General features: G+C 48.0%; 1 protein-coding gene across 1 annotated transcript; it reads left to right on the top strand.

Annotated features, from left to right (window-relative positions):
• The first annotated feature begins 16,353 nt into the window (after window positions 1-16,353).
• LOC113978105 (feather beta keratin-like) lies at window positions 16,354-19,327 on the top strand. The gene is made up of 2 exons (XM_027704804.1): window positions 16,354-16,369; window positions 18,500-19,327. Exon 2 carries the CDS (start codon window positions 18,520-18,522, stop codon window positions 18,931-18,933), a length of 414 nt encoding a protein of 137 aa, XP_027560605.1. The 5' UTR covers window positions 16,354-16,369; window positions 18,500-18,519; the 3' UTR covers window positions 18,934-19,327.
• The last annotated feature ends 982 nt before the right edge of the window (window positions 19,328-20,309 follow it).

The following is a 20,309-nucleotide window of genomic DNA, read 5'->3' as shown; positions in this document are numbered from 1 at the left end:
CGTAGCAGGACATGGCTGGGGGTGGCAGAACCTGGCAGAGAGGGCAGAGAGTGAGAGGCAGGTTTCTTGTCAAAAAAGGCACAGGTTGGTGCTCAGGCACAGCCTGAACAGGGAGGAAGGAACATTAAAGTGACTTGGTAGTGAAGGGGTCCCTGCAATGAAAGCCCGAGACCTTCTCCCACCCCCCAGAACGGTGTCAGGGAACTGAGAGTGGGGAACAAGAGAGAACAGAAATGGTCTCAGGAGAAGCTGCCCTGAGACCAGAGGAGAAAGAGAAAAGGGACAGAGAAGAGGAACAGAGGAAGGCTCCTGCAGCTCACCTGGTTCACCGAGGAGGAGAAGGCAGGAGAAGTGGATGAGGGACCTGCAGCTGGACGGGTTTTATAGAGCCCCGCTCAGCCCAGGGCGCCCTCCCCACGTGTTTACCAAGCTCATCTTGCATGGAAAACATTCCCTGCCCCTGGAACAGGCTTTGATTTGGTGCTGCAATGCTCCTTCCCTCTTTCCATGCTGGTGGCATCCCCCTTCCAGCCCAGACCCTTGTTTTCTGTGCCATAATTAGAGATCAAACGCTTTCCGTGCCCGGCGTTGTCGGTGCAGGTAATTTAGACATTTATGGTGATCTGCTTGGAAAGCAACGTGTTTTTCCTCCTCTGCCTCTCAGTTTAGTCACTGGCTTGTCTGTCTCAGGGCCATTTCCCAATTAAAATTAAAATGCTGCCAGACTCACCCCAGAGAGCTGCAGATTGGGAACATTTGCATGTTTTGCACAAATGCAGTTCCAGGTATTTTTCTCTGTGTCATGCACCACATGTCTGGTTTGAACCTCTAAAACAAGTTTTATTTTAGATAAAAGCCTAACTAGGTCACAAACCCTCCACGGCACCCATTTTTTTAATTTTTTCAGTCACCATCAACCATTTTATTCCAGAAACCCTGTCATGGGTTATATTTATGATGTCACTCCCTTCAGCTTTTGTAGCATCTCCAAGTACTTTAAATTCCCAACATGTACCATCAGAGTTTTTAAAAATGTTCGTTTTTCCAAGTAATTTTTGGGAATAATTCCTCCCTGACCCGCAGAGCAACTCCTGGAAAGTCTCAGGGAGTGGTTTTTCCCTCCCTTTTTCCAGCAGGGAGCTGGAATGTTCCTCAGAGGGAACAAACCACTCAGCACCTGCTGTTGGACACGAGCCATTGGGCAAGTTGTGTCCCTGGCCTAATTAGGGCTGGCCTAAGCCTAGGGTTTATGTCCTGGCACCACAATTTGGTGGCCAGAACATCCACTTAAGAGTATTCAGACAACTCTGCAAAGGAATGAGAGCAATTGGGAACATGGGCCACGTAATTTGGGTTCGTTACCAAACCCAAACACAGAAACCCAAATGCTTCGCTCAGGTGGTGCAGCAAACAGTCATTCCTACCACAGTTGAGTAATTGGAGGGGGTAATTTTGGCTGACCAAATGAAGAAAGTCTGCAGCTTGAATTTTTGCATCCTGAAACATTTCTACTTAATTTCATTCATTAAGGCAGAGTTTAATATGTTGTGATTGCAGCAAAACAAGAATTAAATTGCCTGTGAAGGGATAAAATTGTTCAACCGGCGGAGTTTCTGCCCATCATCCCACACAGATTTGGGATTTCATTTGTCTAATGCTTTAATTTCTTTTTAAGGATTCAGGAACGAAATTAATTGGGAAGGCATCCTGTAATTATTGAGGCTGAAGAAGTGATCAGCTCCAGGATGTGATCAATCCAAAGCCAGGTTGGGCGGGACATTGAGCAACCTGGGCTGGTGGGAGGTGTCCCTGCCCCGGGCAGGGGGTGGAATCAGAAGATCTTTAAAAGTCCTTTTAAACCCAAACCATTCTGTGAGTCCACAAATAATGGAACTGGTTTTAGAAAATATTTTTTTTCATTAAAAAGCACCTTCCAGTCCAAGTTTCCTCCCAAACAGTATCAGAATCTCAATCTTTCCTTTCCCCTCATCCCACAGTCAGAAGCCACCGGGGTGTGTCTGTCTGCGGGTCCCCAGGGCTGGGCAACAACTGTGGAGCTTCTCCTTTGCTTCCTTTCAAGGGAAGAACTTCAAAGTTAGTCCCAAATATTCATTAATGATTGAGACACACAGAGGGCACAAACTATGTGAATATTGCAAGTCTGTGACAAAATTTCCACAGTTCTGTCACTGGGTCAAGAACGTCACCCGAAATTGGGCAGCTGAGGCCACTCCCTGAACCTCCTCACAAACCAGGGCTGGTCATCTTTTCATGAAAAAGTAGTTTTGTGTGTCACAACAGCCTTCCAATAAAACTTCTGGGGCAGACCCACAGCTCCTTTGAATTCTTGGGAGTGTTTAATGCAGCAGCACCGGGCAATAAAATAAGGTGGGAATGTGGATTTTCCAACACTGTCCCCCCCAGCAGAGCTGCCTCCAGCCCTGGGGAACAGGTTCCCTTGGTTCCCTGAGATGGCAAATGATTCTATTCATTCAATTAGTGGGATTTAATATGAAAACCGTGTAGGAAATTAAACGACAACAACAAAAAAAGGCGTTCTGAGGCCAAGAATCCTGACCTGGTTCTGAGCTGCTCGGTGGAGTGACAGCTGAGGCTTTGCTCTGTTTATCTTAAAGGGGTTTTATTTCTCAATTCCCGGGTGCCCGAGGGCAGCAGCACAGCAGGATAATCACAGGGCACCGGGAATGCAGAACAATTAATGAGCAGCTGATGGGGAGGACGCCGAGCTCCCGATAAGAGTCTCAGCCTCGGGGGTCCCCCCAGCTCATCTCAGAGTTTGGGAGGCGTTTGCAGAGGAGGGTTTTTGCTGCTCTGGCAGAGGAGCAAACGAGGAGCAGGTAAACAACTGCGGGCAGGGAATCTGTCTGCAGGGAAGGGCAGAGCTCGGGCTGCTTACACACTTTCCCTGCTCGTCCCCTGGGCTGAGCTGCAGCTTTGGGCACAACGTGGGGACGAGGTTTGTGTCCTCCTTGGTGGCTGCAGCTCCTCCCCTGATCCTCGGGGTCAGACCCTTCAATTGGGGTTGATGCCCAAATAACCAGAGCAGGGACCAAGCAGAGCTCGGGTGCAGAGGGTCCCTCAGGAAGGGTGGGCACGGCCAGAAATGTCCTTTTCTGAGGAACAAAAACACCTATTTCTGCCCGGGCAGAACAACCCCAATTCTCCAGCCCCACCCACGTCAGCCCTGCTGGGGCACCACGAGATAAAAAATTGGGAGATTCCAGCAGAAAAAAGCCTCCGTGTTCCATCCCCTTCCTCTGAAAAGCATTTCGTGTTTCATTTCTATTCTCGTTACTTTATTAACTCCCTCAATCAGTGGCCCTTCGTTTCTATTCTCGTTTCTTAATTAACTCCCTCAATCAGTGTCCCTTCATCCCCCGAGCTGTTCCTGCAGAGCGATGTCTCTGCACAGACCCCGGGGCAGCTCCAGGCACCGGGAACAGCCCGAGGAAGTTTCACATTCAAGGGTTTTCAAAGCGCTTCGCGAACTCCCATTAATGAGTTATCCACGGAAAACACTCATTAGCGTATTTCAGGCACCCAGCGAGATTGCAGAGCTCTAAAACAGGCCTGCAAAGTCATCCTGAGAGACGTGTCAAGGTTATTAATGGACCTTCTCTGGTTAAACACCGAGGTCAGAAAATATGCAAAGATGCAGCTGGGACCAGTGTGACCATCACAGAGAGAATGCAGAACTTAAAAAAAAAAACAATCTGGGAAGCTAATTAGGAGCTCACACACACAAAAGGCTTCTTTAATATTTCAATTAATTTAAGAAAACTCCCACAGTTTAGGCCTCCTATTTCTATTCTGATTATTTACTTGTTTTCTTTATTTCCCCCCTCCCCTTTATGTGTTTCAGAAAAGCAGCTAAATCCACATCGAGACAATTGTTCCTTGGGAACCAACCATTACCTAAGGGATGATTTTTGATGCAGGATTTTCATTAAAAAGGTATTATTTTTTTTTACTGAAGATCATTACTCCATAGTTAGTAATTTGCAGTAATTGCAGATTTCTTAAGTGGCAGTTTAGGTTTCGAAACACATAAACAAAGCCATGGGATTTAATTAGGGATTGTGCTTTAAACACTTTAAGCAGCTTTGGAAAACCTGGCACTTTTTTTGTCTTGTGGAAAATTTAAAGCAATCAATGTTCACTATTTACTGTGAGCTGGCTGTCAGGAAAAATTTATTCCCTGTGAGGCCCTGGCACAGAAAAGCTGTGGCTGCCCCATCCCTGGAAGTGCCCAAGGCTTGGAGAACCTGGGACAGGGGAAGGTGTCCCTGCCCATGGCAGGGGGTGGCACTGGAGGGTTTTTGGAAACCCTTCCAACCCAAACCATTCCCTGATTTCCTGGGGCAGCACTGGCAGATGGGAATAAATTGGGGGCTCTTCAGATTTAATCAGGAATTCAAACTCGGGGCTGTGTTTACTCCCTTTCCTGGGCCAAACTGGAAAAGCCATTTGAGGACACCCAAAAGCACTCCCAGCCCCTCCCTTAATCCCTGTGGCATCTGCAGGAGGTAGGAAATCCTTCTCCTTTGTTTCTCAGGCCTAATCAGCTGCTCCTGTGCTGGTGCAGGCAATGGAACCCCAGTGAAGACTTCAAAGGGCTGCTGGGATCCCAATTATCCATCATGTGATAAATGGCAGTGAGGAGAGGCTGCCTCACTCCAGGCTGCTCCCTCTGCTCCCTGAGTGACCTCTGACAATTCATTCAGCTCCTGTGCTTCGCTATTAAACCCAGATAATAACTGGAATTAAAATGTGCCAAAGGCAATGAAAAGTCCAGCTGGGAGGGAAGGGCAAAGGAGCATTTTTATGGAGTGCCCAAAAAGGTGGTTTTGCTTTACTATAAAACTGAGCCACTGGGGCGACTGCAGTAATTAATTAAGGGATCTGCTGCACACGATGCTCTCCTCCCTAAGAACAGGGCCTGGGGTGGATTGCAGTCAGTTAAAAAATTGAATTTTTATTTAACCTTCATGTTTGAGGTTTATCTTCACTTGGCTTGTGAGCAGCAGGTTGTGTGTATTTCATATCAACACAACCAACTGTTTTCTTTAAAAAGAGTGTTGAGTGGTTGAACTGCAAAGACCAAACCTTACTACATGAAAATAAAAACATGTAAATATTTATTAGTGCCCCTACCTGTTTATATACAAATTTTCAGCTGAATTAACCCTCCTGCACAGCTTCAGTGTTCCACAGCTCCTCAGGTTAATTAGGGGTAAATCTTAGGATATTCCCACCTGACTTGAACGATTCCAGGGATGGGGCAGCCACAGCTTCCCTGGGCAACCCTCCCCACCCCCAGAGCAAAGAATTTATCCCCAATATTTAATCTAAACCCACCCTCTTCCAATTGAACAAATTCAAGCAAAATGTCAGTTTAATGCAATAATAAGATATTTCAGCCTCAGATCTTCAGCTCCCCAGAGCAGCTGCTGCATCTCTGCCCCTGCCAGGAGGCACCTCCAGCCTCTGGATGAACAGATGAATAAATAAATAAAACACAATAAAACACTTCCCACCCTGAGCAGGGCAACCCTCCCAGCTGGGCCACTTCTCTCGGTCACCCCAGTGCCAAAAAGCTTTAACCCCACACTGAACTTTGTGTTAAATCCACCCTGGGACCTCATTGCCACCAAAGGCTGCCAGAAATCCCCATTCCTCTGTCCCCAGGTTTATATTCCCGGGGAGAGGTGCCAGGAGAGGAGCTGCTTCCCTCCCTCCCTCCCTCGCCCTGCAAACCGGGAGCGAGGACTCCTTTGCTCCTAATTATTATTTACTCGCAGTTTTCCCTCACAGCATAAATCACCCGCAGCTCCAGAGGGGTCCTAAGGCAAAAGCCTTTGTGGGAACTGGGGAACAAAAGGTTTCCGTGGGATTTATGCAGATGGAGCTTTGTGCACCGGGGATGAACACGGGGACCTGCACTGGCCCTGTCAAGTGTGTCCCCAGCCAGGTGAGTGAGCCCCAGCCCTGCATGACAACGAGATTTAAATTAACAACACCTTTTAATGTATTAAACTGTTTCTGATTTATGAGCTGGCGAGGCAGGAGGAGACTGTTATCCCAAAACCCTCCTGGCTGCTCTGACTGGTGGCTCCTTCAGAAATCTCTTTCCATGGGACTCCTGATTTTCCTCCCCTTTATTAGAATTTTTCTGTCATATTGATTTGCCCACACCCATTTTCTCCAATGATTTACTGGTTTTATATTAAACTCACATCTCTAATTTGTGTTAAATTAAGTTCTCATCAGGACAGAGCTATTTCTTGAGCGCTGTTTTTTCCCCCCTGAGTCACAGAAAAACAGAGCCTGGATGGAAACACCAGTTTCAGAGCACAACCTTTTCTATAATATTGTCCTTTACAACCTGGTCAAAAACTGGGGGGAGAGGGGGGAAAAAAACCCAATAAACAAAAAAAACCACCAAGCTGTGACTCTGTGACTCCACTTGGAGTGAGTGACAAGGGAACGTGGGAGGTGTTGATGTGCCTTTCATTGCAACAGGGTCAGAAACAAACCCAGGAGCTCCTCAAATCCTACACAAGCCCTGTTTGTAAAGACTGGGGTGGGTGTGAGACCAGGCAGAGCTTCCTCCTTTGGGGTTGATTCTGCCCAGGGATGTTTAATGGCACTGGGAAAATGGCTGGGAATTTATTGAGTTGTTCTCCTTATCCCTGGATATCCCCTGAGAGGGATACCCATAGGTTTCTATGGATATAAACTATATAGATTTCTACAGATATAAACTATGCAGGTTTTTATAGATATAAACTATGCAGGTTTCTATAGATATAAACCATATAGGTTTCTCTAGATATAAACTATGCAGGTTTACATTTAAAGGCGTTACAGAATAAAAAAAATCTCCTCCACACTGGATAAAATTGGGAAATGAAGGAAAAAAAAAATGCTGTTTCCTGACAGGAAAAGCTGCTGCTGTTACTGCCCTGAATCCCCTTCCCAGCCCGAATTTGAGAGGGAAAAGCATAATGCAAACCCCAGCAGCCCTGATGGAGCCCTGCCATAACTGAACTGTGGCTTCAGAAACAGATCAGGCCCTTTTTTGGCCCAGGAAGGGGCTCGGGGGATCCTCCTGGAGGTTGGGCCACGGATCCAGCTCTGGGAAGGTCCGAGAGGGAACAAACACAAACAGGGAGCAAAACAGTTTCATTACTTGCAGAAGTTATGCATGCAGCAAAGTTTGTTTTGCAACTAATTAAGACTTCATGCAAAAAGGGTGTCACATCCTCCAGGCCATTTGACTAAGTGTATAAAAGCATTTGCTACGTAGAACCCTCCTAATCACTTGTCTTTAACTCTTCTCCTTGGTGATCCGGGTAAGTCAATTTTGAATCAATTATTGCCTTTTAAATCAATTATTATTGCTGGCTAAATATCAAATCATAGGTTAAGCTTCTGAAATGGCAAGGGGGTGTTTTTCCAGAAATATCCTTTCTGTTATCCTTCAGTTTTAAGTCAATTTAAGTTCTGTTCTTCAGAGCTTGAGCTGTTGGTGTTCATTTAAAGCAGGGACACAACAGAAAACTCCCTCAGAATTCTGAAGAGTCTCAATAATTTTACAGTGGCAAGTGCTCCTTTCATATTGTAAAGACACAGATTCATTAAAGAAATTATAATTTTAAGCATTAATTTTGAATTTAAATCTCATCCTCAGCTGCCTTCAGGGAGGCTCCGGTGTCTTCTCACAGCTGGAGAACTTGTCCTGAATATTTTCAGAACCCTGCACAGATTTTTCTTACTAAAAAAGCCACTTTACTGCTGGTCCTGTTCAAGTGGGTTTATTTTTATAAACATTTGAAGCAGTTTATTTCAGCTGGTTTCATTTTTAGGGTTGAATTCCAGACCCAGAGGGAGCATCCAAGTGCTCCTTTTTCACCTCTTTTCATGAGCACCAGGATGAGCTTTGGCAAATTGTTTGTCTGCCTTGGGCCACCCCAAGATCCCAACTTTGGGACCAACCTGTGGCAGAAATTCTTTTCCCCAAGCCAAAATTGGCCATTGCAGGTTCAGCTTTTTAGATGGGACAATATTCTGTGCTGCTTTTTCCCTGCCTCTGAGTCAAAGGCAATTTGACTCGAATCACTTGGGAAAAGCTGAAGGGGAAGCCCTGAGGATTTTAGAAGGTTAAAATGGGATATTTAGAGGGAGACACAAATTTTATCTCTCCCCCAGAGTCCTGGGGTAAATGTAGGGACTTCTTTAGGAAATCAGTCCAAGCCCACCTTTTGCCAGCCCTTAATTCCTTCCACACCAGTCTCACAAAGGTAAAGTAAAGGAAATTATCCCTCTCCCCCACTGTTTTCCTCAGCCAATTAGTGTGGGCACAATCCAGGGCAAGGAGGGCCTGACAATCTGTAATTAAACAATGCCCAGAAAAATCTGGCCTGGATATCAGGTTGGGTTTTAAAGAGCTGTGTGATTTCAAATATTCAGATGATCTGTAATGAGACCAATAAAAGATGGGTGGGTCTCCATCCTGGATCATTCTGTTCCACCTGGAACCAGGTGAGAGGAGGGAAGGAGCTTCCTCCCCCCGGGTTCTGCTCTTGCCAGTGCAGTGAGGATTAAAATCCGAGTTTAAAATATGGAATTGGGTTGGGAGTTGTGGCTTTCAATTAATAGGAGTGAGAGAGAGCAGTGCCACACACTGAAAACCCTGGAGAACAGAAGGAATAGGACAAGAGATTTTTAGTGTGAAAACAGTGGGGGTCTGGTAAAATTAATCGGTAAAATTAATCGGCAAAATTAATCGGACAAGAGATTTTTAGTGTGAAAACAGTGGGGGTCTGGAAAACATCATCAGATATTGAATAATGAAGTTCAGAAGGGTTTCTTGGGAAGGACAAGAGTTACCAGCTGGAAAACTAAACTGGACAAAATTCTCACCTGAATTATTTCCACTCTGTAATTCTCCCATTTGCCCTTTGTAATTCCCACATTTGACCTTTGTAGTTCCTTAATTTGCCCTTTGCAATTCCATTTGCCCTTTATAACTCCTGCTTCTACCCTTTACAATTCCCATAATTACCCTTTATAATTCCCATAATTACCCTTTATCACTCCCCCCTTGACCCTTTATAACTCCCCCACTGACCCTTTGCAATTCCCCCACTTCCCAAACCCCCCATACCCATCGTGCAGCCCTTTTACCCAAACCTTGCTATTTAATCCCTAATTCCTGCAGGACTAACCGTGTCCTTTCTCCCCCTGTCCCAGGTATTCAATCCCCAATTCCTGCAGGACTAACTGTGTCCTTTCTCCCCCCATTCCAGCTCTGGCTCTGTCCCAGGTATTTAATCCCTAATTCCTGCTGCACTAACCGTGTCCTCTCTCCCCCTGTCCCAGGTGTTCAATCCCCAATTCCTGCAGGACTAACCATGTTCTCCCCCCATTCCAGGTCTGGCTCTGTCCCAAGTGTTAAATCTGTAATTCCTGCAGGACTGACCGTGTCCTCTCTCCTCCTGTCCCAGGTGTTCAATCCCCAGTTCCTGCAGGACTAACCATGCCCCCTCTCCCCATTCCAGGTCTGGCTCTGTCCCAGGTGTTTAATCCCCAATTCCTGCAGGACTGACCGTGTCCTCTCTCCCCCTGTCCCAGGTGTGGCCCTGTCCCAGGTGTTAAATCCGTAATTCCTGCAGGACTGACCGTGTCCTTTCCCCCCATTCCAGGTCTGGCCCTGTCCCAGGTGTTTAATCCCCAATTCCTGCAGGACTGACCGTGTCCTCTCTCCCCCTGTCCCAGGTGTGGCCCTGCCCCATGTCTCCCTTCCAGGGGTGCTGCCTGCCGGGGTTGCTGTGCCCCGAGCCCTTTGCTGTGACCTGCAATGAGACCTGTGTGATCCAATACCCCGACACCGTGGTGGACATCGTGGAGCCCCACCAGCCTCCCTACTCCCTGATCTACCCCGGGCCCAGGCTCACCACCTTCCCCCAGCACACCATCGTGGGATCCACGGGCCTGGATGTCAGGAGCTTCCTTGGGGCCAGGGGAGCCCTTGGGTTTGGGGGTAGGTTTGGTTCTGGGGCAGCTCTGAACTCAGGATTATCGTTTTATGGTGCAGGGAACTTTAATCCTTTTCCTCCTCACTCATCCAACCTGTTTTGTTATAGAACTTGCAGGCCAACCTAAACCCACCACGGATATCTGTGGATAGACTGAAAAGCAGGACTGAGCACTAAAGAGCCCGACTAAGTTTATGGATAATGGATTAGAGAAGTGCTGAGCTCCCGAGGTTCCCAGTGGAGTCCATAAATCCATGGCTTCCTGGCACTAGACCTGCCCGAGGACTAGAATTGCCAAACTCCAAGAAACTGAAATTTCACTGCTGACCTGGTTCAAAATTAGGATGAAATAAACCCCCCGAATTTTCCAAGAAACCAGATTTTCTAAAAATCTTTATTTTTTTTTCTTGGTTTGGTAAAACTGTGTGTCAATAAATTCATTTTTATGCCAACATTGATGTTCTATTATCAATTTATCTCCCAATAAAAAGTATAAAATACATCAAAAGAATAGGTCTGAAAATCTTGGGTTCCAAAATGAAATTTTATCTAAATTCATATTCATTTGTAAATTTTACTGAACCAGCATTAAAAAACAAACAAACAAAAACCAAAAATATCAGCTCTACTTGGCATTTCTTAAAATTAGGTATTTGTAAGTCTTTCTTTTGCTTTATTTCTGCTTAGACCCACAATGTAATGCTTTCCCAGCTTCTTTTTCTGCCTCTATCTCATTGAATACAAGCCAGGACAAAACCAAAAATATCAAGCACTTGTAATTGCAGATTTTTTTGCCAAATCCTTCTGATCAAAGAAGAGCAATCTATGCACAATCATGGAACTGGGGATTCACTGTGGACCCTCCTGAAAGTCTTTGATTATATCCAGAGAGTTTTGCTCGTGTATATTCAGCTTCTCATTCACATTAAATTCTGTCTTGCAGCAGCACTTTTGGGTTTTCCTTTTTCAGAATCCCAGAACGGGTTGGTTGGAAGGGACCCCAAAGCTCATCCCGTTCCAATCCACGGGCAGGGACACCTCCCACTATCCCAGGTTGCTCCAACCTGGCCTTGGACACTTCCAGGGATGGGGCAGCCACAAATTCCCTGGAACACCCTTTCCAGGAGGAAATTCCTCCTGATGTCCAACCTGACCCTGCCCTGGCACAGCTTGAGGCCGTTTCCCCTCCTCCTGTCCCTTGTTCCCTGGGAGAAGATCCTCAGGATCCCCTCTCCTGTCAGGAAATTCCAGAGCCAGAAGGTCCCCCCTGAGCCTCCTTTCCTCCAGGATGAGCCCCCCCAGCTCCCTCAGGACTTCTCCAGCCCCTTCTCCTGCTTGAGGTCTCGGAATCCACAGATTCACTCTGCAGCTGCTTTTTCCATAAATCCATCCCAGCTCCAGGTGGCTCCTGCCCGATCCCTCCAGTACCAAGAGCCAGAGTTCTGGGAAGGCTTCCCAAACACTCATTACGTGTGTACCCAAGCCCAGCCTTGCAAAACCCAGCCTGTGCCTCTGGATTTGGACACGCAGGGGTTGAGCAACTCCTGCCCTTCGGAAACACGGGCGAGGATCGCGGGCGTCGCTTTTCACGTGAGATCATTTCTGTGCCTTTTTTTTTTTCTTGCCCATCAGAAGCTTTTTTAAATTTTAAATGAATCGCCTCTCACGTCCCCCAGTGCTTTTTTAAGTGTGTGGGACAATCCCAAGCCAAGCATCCCTTCCCCTGGGCAATCCAGGGTGCTGCAGGCTGAGTTTGCATCGTGCAGGAACAGGAAATATTTGTGTATTTTGAATATCAGTGGCCTTTAACAGCCCCATGAACGTGTCTCCTGGAGGGCTCTGTGTAATTGCAGGTGAGCAGCTGCCACCATCATGGAATCCTGGAATGGCTTGGCTTGGAAGGGATTTTAAAGGTCTTCTGGTTCCACCCCCTGCCATGGGCAGGGACACCTCCCACTAGCCCAGGTCACTCCAACCTTTGCTTTTCCTGCAGAAAACATTGGATCAAAGAAATGGGATGACCCAAATCCTCACCTCTAACATGTCCTTGCTTTTCCTGCACTAAACATGGGATGAATCAACCCATATTTCATCAGATTCTATATGTTCAGGTAATAACACCACTTTAAATGAGGCATAAAAACCTCATTAATGATGCTTTGTTAATCCAGTCATTATTAGTTCTAGCCCTGGAGCATTTAAATTTCCATTAAATTCGGCCCCTCCAGGGCAAACCTGTGGCAGCAGAGGCCTGTGCTGGACAGCATTTCTCACCCTGTAGCCACCCCAAGGACCCAGGATGACTCACCCCACATTTACCTGCTCCACCCACAGGTTGCTAAAAATACCTCCTTCATTCTCCTGCATCGTTTGTTTACATTCCTGTGGTTTGTTCCTGATTAAATAACTTGGGGTTTCCAGGCCATAAATCGCCCTCAAAGTTGGAGATGGTTGTGTGGGATTGCCCTGGGGGGGAAAAAATTCCCTTCTCAAACACCTCCTGCGGGAGGCCAAGCCAGGACTCCCAAGGTGTGGAGGCTCCACAACATCTTCTGCAGAGCAGGAGGGCTCAGCAGTGCCAGCTCAGCCCTTCACTCCTGCACCTCCATTCCTGGCCTGATGGGGCCAACAGCTCCTTCCCCACCTTGGACAGGTCAGGCTGAGCATCCCAGGGATGATCCGGAGCAGGGACTGTGCCCTGGGTGATGGCACAGCCACCACAACCCACTTTACAGGTCTAATACCACTTTACAGGGGAGATAAAGCTGCTGCACAAAGTTATAACCCAGTCGAGGGTCATAACCCTTCAGTCCAGGGCTTCACACGAGAGAGGGAAAAGGTTTTGGTACCTTTGTGCTGTGAAACAAAGCCTTGGGAGGGTGAGAGAAAGCCAAACTTCCCACTGAGAGGGAGAGGGAGGCAGGTTGTGCAATGCCAGGTGGGGCAAGCAGAGGGAGACTGAACGTTGCAGGATTGACTCTCAGGAGCTGCATGGTTGTGGTTTCCACCTATAAACGAGAAACAGGGTTAATTAAAACAGGCAGGGATCACGAATCCAAAGGGATTTGATGTCATTGAAATAATTTAATTTGCTTTCCTGCTCTGGCCAACCCAGCATTTCGATTTTCTGGCTCTACAGCAGATTTTAGTTCAGCTCTGCTCAGCACAGGGTGAGGTTTCTCCTGCCTCACTCCCTTTATTCCCCTTCCTTCTGTGCTCCTTCAACATTTATTTCCTCTCAGTTTATCCTGCCAACAGTTCTTGGTCATTTTTCAGTGTTCAAAGTCTAGTTTAATCCCAGCTAGAAGTGAACAAAACCTGCAAGTCCCGGGCTCTCCTATTAAATTTAGGGGATTTTTCTGCTCTGTTAAGCCCTAGAAAAGACAAAGCACACTCAGTGAACCCCAGTCCCACCACAGCCCTGGGGGTCCTGCCAAGGCTGCAAAGAAAGAAGGTCTCCACAAGAACATCAGAAAAGAAAATTTCTCCTTTTACCCCCCCAAAAGACCTTCCAAAAAGCCTCTTTTCTCTTGATTTGCCAAATACTCTTGGGGAAGACCATCCCTCACCCTGTGCCATCCCCATCATTTTGACCCAGGAGCTGCAGATTTGTAAAATCAGCCTCTTTCTGCCAGAACTGAGCATTTTAGGAGGTTTTTCTGGAAACACCCTGCAGAGTCAAACACCCTGGGAACGTTCTGAGGCCTGAAAAAGTTTCACAAACACCTTAATTCCTTGCCTATGCAAATAGTTGTATTATCACAACACCCAGGGGTGACACCCAGTCTTGGGCAACAGTGTCACCTTCAGGGAGATAAACCAAGGTCATCTCTGGCGTTGTCCTAATGAGGCTTCGCTGCCTCAGAGTTGGGATTGTTCAACTTTCACTCACGGCCTGTGCAGAATCAGAGTTTCTGATAGTGCAGGAACCTGTGTGTCCAGCCTGGGAGCCACAATTAACCCTGCCCACCCATCTGGAGCCGGGTTCCAGCTCCTTCTGCCTCGTGGGCAGAATAGTTGCTGATATAATGTTTGCTGGGGTGATGTCAGCAGGCAGAGCCTCTTTGAAGTGAGGGCAGTGACTGCTGCAAACCTACCTCAGCAAAGCAGCCACCCCAGAGCGTTTGCCTTTGATTATTTCTCATTAGCAGATGCTCCTGACTCAGCTCCACAAACAAAACTCCTGCGCTCTGAAGTCCCACAGAACTGGTCTGACCACAGGAACCATCTCAGCTGGGCAGGAGTCACCCTTAATTCTGCCCTGCCTTGCACAAGGGTATAATCTTCTAAAACAATTTCAAATTAATAGGCCCTGCCAGTATTAACCTTCTGTATTGTGGTGTTTGCAGTCTGTGTTTGCTCTTTATTCCCTTTGTTAGTCATGGAAGGGTTTGGGTTGGAAGGGACCTTAAAAATCATCTCATCCCACCCCCTGCCCTGGGCAGGGACACCTTCCACCATCCCAGGTTGCTCCAAGTTGGCCCTGGACACTTCCAGGGATGGGGCAGCCATGGAACTACCTTCCCAATATGGGATATTTCTTCCCAATATGGGATATTCCTTCCTAATATCCCACCCAAACCTCCCCTCTTTCATTTTGAAGCCACTCCCCTTGTCCTGCAGCCACAGTTCCCAATGAACCAAGAACAGCCACCAGAGCCCAACACAAAAACTGGGTGGAAAAGAGAAGAGTCTGTCTAACATGGATACATCATGGGAGAATTTTGAGCGGATTTAATCAGTCTGTACTTCAGGGACTGCATTTTTACCCACCAGCCAGGATCTGGTTCCCAGTTGTGTCAGGGGTCTCCCAAATCCCACAGAAAACCTCCCTAGAGCCCTGTTGGGGGGGGAATTTTGTGCTTGCTCCATGTACTTTAATACTCATGGTTTGAAACTGGAATTTTGGGAGGATCACCCTCAGAGGGGAGAAGTTCTTGCAGCAAGAAATTGCCAGAGAATTAGAACCAAGATATACGGATGTTTATCTTGGACAACTATGGAAATAGATGCATATATGAGGATATCTATGGATATATATGGATATGTTTGGAACCAAGAGATATGGAAATTTTGTGAGGAGAAGAAAATATATATTAAATATTCTCAACTATTTTCAGCAGAATTTTGAGCTCCTCTGCCACAGACAAGGCTAATCCTGCTTTGCTGGGATTAAACCATGGAAACCTGCTGGCACATGGTACCAACAGGCTGGACATCATCCCACCAGCACTGATGGACCCAACCCTGCTCCTGGGGGAGATTCCCAGGCCCACAAACACTCCCTCCTGTGGGAAAGGCCACTGGGAAGAGAGGAAGAGGCCCTTGGAAGGACCCTCTCCAAGTGCAGGTGCTGTGCACCATTTTCCCAGAGATGAGCTCTCCACATTTGCCCTTCCCTTGGGATGGACGTGCCAAGCACGTTGAAATGAGCCAAACCCACCACGGTGGCGCTTCTGGAATGACATCCATCACATCCTGATCTCATGAGGCACCTCCTAAACCCCCCCAGGGCTGTGGAGCTTATCAGGAACATTCTGGAGACATCAAGAAATGAGGTTTCAAAGGAGTCCTCCAGGATCTGCCAGTTTGTCCCACAGGGCAGTGGTTTGCTGGGAATGGCAGTGCCAGGCTGGTGATTTGGGCTGCTCTGACCTCACCCAGGAGGAATCATGGAAAGGGCTCCATCAGCTCCTCATTTCCAGCTTCATCACTGGCGGCGGCTTCGCTTCTGCTTCACAGATAATGCTGGGATGGCTTTGGAATGTGCACCAGATCCCCCCTCTGATTTCAGAGCATGACTGGAAACCTCACCAATATTACATCAGATGGGAAACAATCCCTGATTTTCTAGAGTTTAACCAGGGCACAGACACAAACACTCAATGGCAACTCGTAGTTCCAGCAGGGAAGCTCAGCCTTGGCTCCTGCCCCGCTGACACATCCCAGCCTCCCTTTGCAGGGGTGGCTTGGCCAAGATAAGCCACCAAAACTCTCATTAATCCTCGGTGTATTTATAACTCTTAATGAAACCAGTGCAGGGAAAGCAGGAAACTTCAAGATGAAAAGGGCTCATCTGCATTTTGTTATTTCCCAACTCAGCTTTAGATAATCACAAGCAGGGAGCAAAACAATCCCTGCCAGTGCAGGAGGAATAAATGCAGCAGGGTTTGCTTCAGGAGTAATTAAAGTGCTTTACACAAAGGGTGTCTCAGCCCCTCCAGGCATCCAGGGGAGGGTATAAATACTCTCTCCACACCAGGCTTTCCTTTACTGCTCCTCTTGACTTGTTCTCTCCGGTTCCCTGAGTAAGTTTGACTTAACAGCTCTAAAAACCTCGAGTTTACTTGGGCTTTTGCATGAATTTGTCATTAAACCCGGGACTAAACCCCGCAGAAATATTCTGGCTCGCAGAGACTTTAGGAAGCACCTTCCTGCAGGTGATTTCTGGGCTGGGGAAAGGGGGGAAAAATAAAAACAAGGAGTTTTCAAGGCTGGTTTGGGATTTTAAATTCACGGGGAAATTATGAATTTCAGTCTCTGGGTTCTGAAAAACTTTTAGGAGAGCTCTGAGAACAGATTTTAGGATTGGGTTTGCATGTGTGGCATGACTGGGGATGAGGTTTTAGGATTGGTTTTGCATGTGTGGCTCGATCAGGGGATTCAGCAGTGGTTAGGGGGGGAATTCATGGATAACTATGGAAGCAAAATCCTTGCTGGAAGTTAACTTGGTGTGGCTCCATTGCTGTTATTTTAATCTGCCCATCCCTAATTTAACTGGAGTCCCAACAAGTGATGATTAGAGACCATTAAGGGAACTTTCATTTCTAACTATTAAAACTTTGCCAGCATTTGAAAGTGCTTATGCAGAGATTAAATTCAGCACCTTTGTGGGTCAAAGCTCCATTTTAACCTAAGGGGATTTGGGGGAAAATGCTCTGCTTGGCTTTTTTGCCTTTTTTTTTTTTTTAATTTTCAGAGTTATGCCTTTAATTTACAAGCTTAAAAAATATTCTGCTGCTCCACCAAGCTTTCATGTGAGGCTTTAACCTGAAGAAATAAACATTATTAAACAGATGTCTCCTTGCTGAAGCTGCAATTTTCTTAGTTGGGGTGACAATTTAATATTTTAATTTATATGTTTTATTTATTAAATGAGTATTTAATGCTCCCACTCATTCCCAGCCTTTCATTTTTTTATCCTGTGTTTTAGTAGAGTGTTTTGTGCCTGTAAAGAACAGGAATGTGCAAGGAAAATAATACAGAAAATGAAGCAAGGTGCTTCATTAACAGCTTGTTCCCATGAAATACATGGAAAATGCAGATTTTTTTCCCCCTTGTGCCCCATCTGGGAAATGCAGGAGGCAGGAACTGCCCCGGGAAGTTGTGTGGGAGGAAAAGAGATGCTGTGGGAACAAGTTCCAACGTGTCTTCAGGACTCATTCCAAAGGAGTGGGAGGTTTCAGAGCAGTTGTGGGGTTTGGGGGTGACACCCAAAGAATGGGGAGGAGTTTTGCTCCCAGAGGAGGAGAAGCAAAGAGGGAAAGTTTAATGCAGCAGATTAAAATGGAGAAATAGGTGTAGGTGAAGTAAAAGGTGGTAAATACAACAAAAAGGAGCTCAACTCTGTCTTAATCCAAATGATCTCTGTCTAAAGTGTCAATAACCAAGGGGGGGGATTTTTGTTGCTTCGGGGTTTTAGTGGTTTTTTTTTTTTTTAACTCTGCAAATAAATCAAAAGGAAGGGGGAAAAGCATCTTTTTCTGCTCCTAAGCCCATCCTCAGTTAAGTCCTGTGAATCCCATACCCATCTGTAAAAGAGCTCCTCATTCTTGGCTTCTCTGCTGCCAAAAGCTGCAGTTTGAGCTTCATCTTCCATTTTATTCCAAAGTGAGTGGTGACTTTCTGGCAAAACTGTTAACTTGTGAGTAGCAGGGATGTCCAGGCTGCATGGAAGAGAAAACTAATTTTTTAAGGTGAAAAGCTCAATTTCCAAGGTGAAAAGTTCTCAGTTGAATCAGAAAAGCTCATTTTTAACCGGGGCATTTTTAGAGCTGTCACCTGCTTTAAAACTCTCAGCCTGGGACCCGATGGTCCTTGTGGGTCCCTTCCCACTCAGAATATCCTGTGATTCTGTGAAATCCCGGGCACACAGTGAAAGGGGAGGTTCAGGTTGGGTATTAGGAGAAGGTTTTTCGCCCAGAGGGTGAAATGGGGATGGTCACGGCCCCAAAGCTGCCGGAGCTCCAGGAGCACTCAGACAACGCCCTCGGGGCCAGGGTGGGATCGTTGGGGTGTCCAGGTGGGATCGTTGGGGTGTCCAGGTGGGATCGTTGGGGTGTCCAGGTGGGATCGCTGGGGTGTCCGTGCAGGGCCAGGAGCTGGATGGATGATCCTTGTGGGTCCCTTCCAGCTCAGGACGTTCTGTGATGTTCCAGGCACTCCCCACCCGCAGGAGATGACGTCCACCCAGCTGGCCTGTGCCAACCCCTGCGAGGCCAAGTGCCCCCAGCCCTTGGCCAGCAGCAGCAACGAGCCCTGCGTGGTGACCTGCGGCGACTCGCGGGTCATCATCTACCCCCCGCCCGTGGTGGTGACCTTCCCGGGGCCCATCCTCACCACCTACCCCCAGCAGACCGTGGTGGGAGCCGCGGAGCCCTCGGAGGTGGCCCTGGCGGAGCCGCCCAGCGCGGCCGCGCTGCCCACGGAGATCTCGGGCAGGTTGGAGGCGGCGGCGGCCGAGAAGGTCCCCCCGGTCCAGGCGCTGGCCCGGCCCGAGCCCCGCTGCCCCCCCAAGTACTCCTACACCTACTCCTCCCAGTGGACTCATCCCTGCAATTCCTACCGCTCCGGGAAGCGCTGGACTCACTGACCGTGCGAGGAGCGGCGGAGGAAAGGCCGGAGGGAGGTTTGGGGTGGAGCTGGGAGGCACCACTGGCTGTGCTCTGGCTCCAGCCCCGGGACGGGCTCACGCGGGCCCTGTCTCGTTCTGCCTTTAGCTTAGAGCTGCTCTCCACGTTGCTTCCGTCGTGCTTTGCCTTGTCCCGGTTGCTTTGTGGGCACTGAAGGTAGGGAGGCGACTCCGGGTGCCCAGCGCTGCCCAGAGCAGCTGTGCCAGCAGGGAAGAGCCCTTTGTTTTACAGACTGCACCACTTGGATGCTGGTGACTGAGCAGAGCCTCCCTGCAAAGGTGATCTTTGTGTTCTGTACAGTTTTGTTCCACGTTTGTAGGAAAGCTGCCTCTTTCCAAATAAATGTTCTGTACCGAAACACGTCTGCTGGTTTTCTGTGCCCCACAACAGAAGGGGAGGTTTGGGTGGATATCAGGCACAGGGTCTTCCCCCAGAGGGTGGTTGGGCACTGGAATAGGCTCCCCAGGGCACTGGTCACGGCCCCAAATATGCCAGAACTCAAGGAATGTTTGGACAACACTCTCAGGAACATGGTGGGGTTGTTGGGAGAAGGACTTGGAGAAGCTGGTGGGGGAGAGGCTGGACATGACCCAACCCAGAGCCCCCTGTGCCCTGGGCTGATCCCCCAGTGTGGGCAGGGGGGGATTCTGCCCCTCTGACCCCTCAGCTGAGACCCCCCAGCAGAGCTGGGGAACAGCCCAGGGAGCACATGGAGCTGCTGGAGCCACTCCAGAGGAGCTGAGAGAGGGATGGAGCAGAGGGAGGGAGCAGAGGGAGGGAGCAGCTCTGCTGGGAGGAAAGGCTGCAGAGTTGGGATTGTTCAGCCTGGAGATAAGAAGGCCCCAAGGTGAGCCAGTTGTGGCCTTCCAGGACCTGAAGGGGCTACAAGGAATGTGGGGAGACACTTTGGACAAGGGCCTGGAGTGCCAGGACAAGGGGATGGGTTCAAACTGACAGAGAAGAGGTTTAGATGGGATATTGGGCAGAAATTGTTCCCTATGAGGCCCTGGCACAGATTGCCCAGAGAAGCCCCATCTAGTGGAAGGTGTCCCTGCCCATAGCAGGGAGATTGGAACAAGATGATCTTTAAGGGCCCTTCCAACCCAAACTATCCTGTGATTCTATGATCTAACATTTCACATCATTGCTCAGTTAGAGACATAATTCCAGCCTGGATGAAGAACAAATGAATAACAAAAAAAATTATTCGTGCAATGCAGATTCTTTAATGTGGATGCAACATGCAACAGACAGTGTCAGCAAGACACAAACCAGCACAGGAACAAGGGATTGGAAACACAAAAATCCTAAGGCAGCAGCAAGGCCCAACCCAGGG

The sequence above is a fragment of the Neopelma chrysocephalum genome, unplaced genomic scaffold, assembly GCF_003984885.1.
Source record: "Neopelma chrysocephalum unplaced genomic scaffold, ASM398488v2 Primary Assembly neopelma1_288, whole genome shotgun sequence".
Taxonomy (NCBI): domain Eukaryota; kingdom Metazoa; phylum Chordata; class Aves; order Passeriformes; family Pipridae; genus Neopelma; species Neopelma chrysocephalum.
This window is presented reverse-complemented; position numbering and strand designations above follow the sequence as displayed.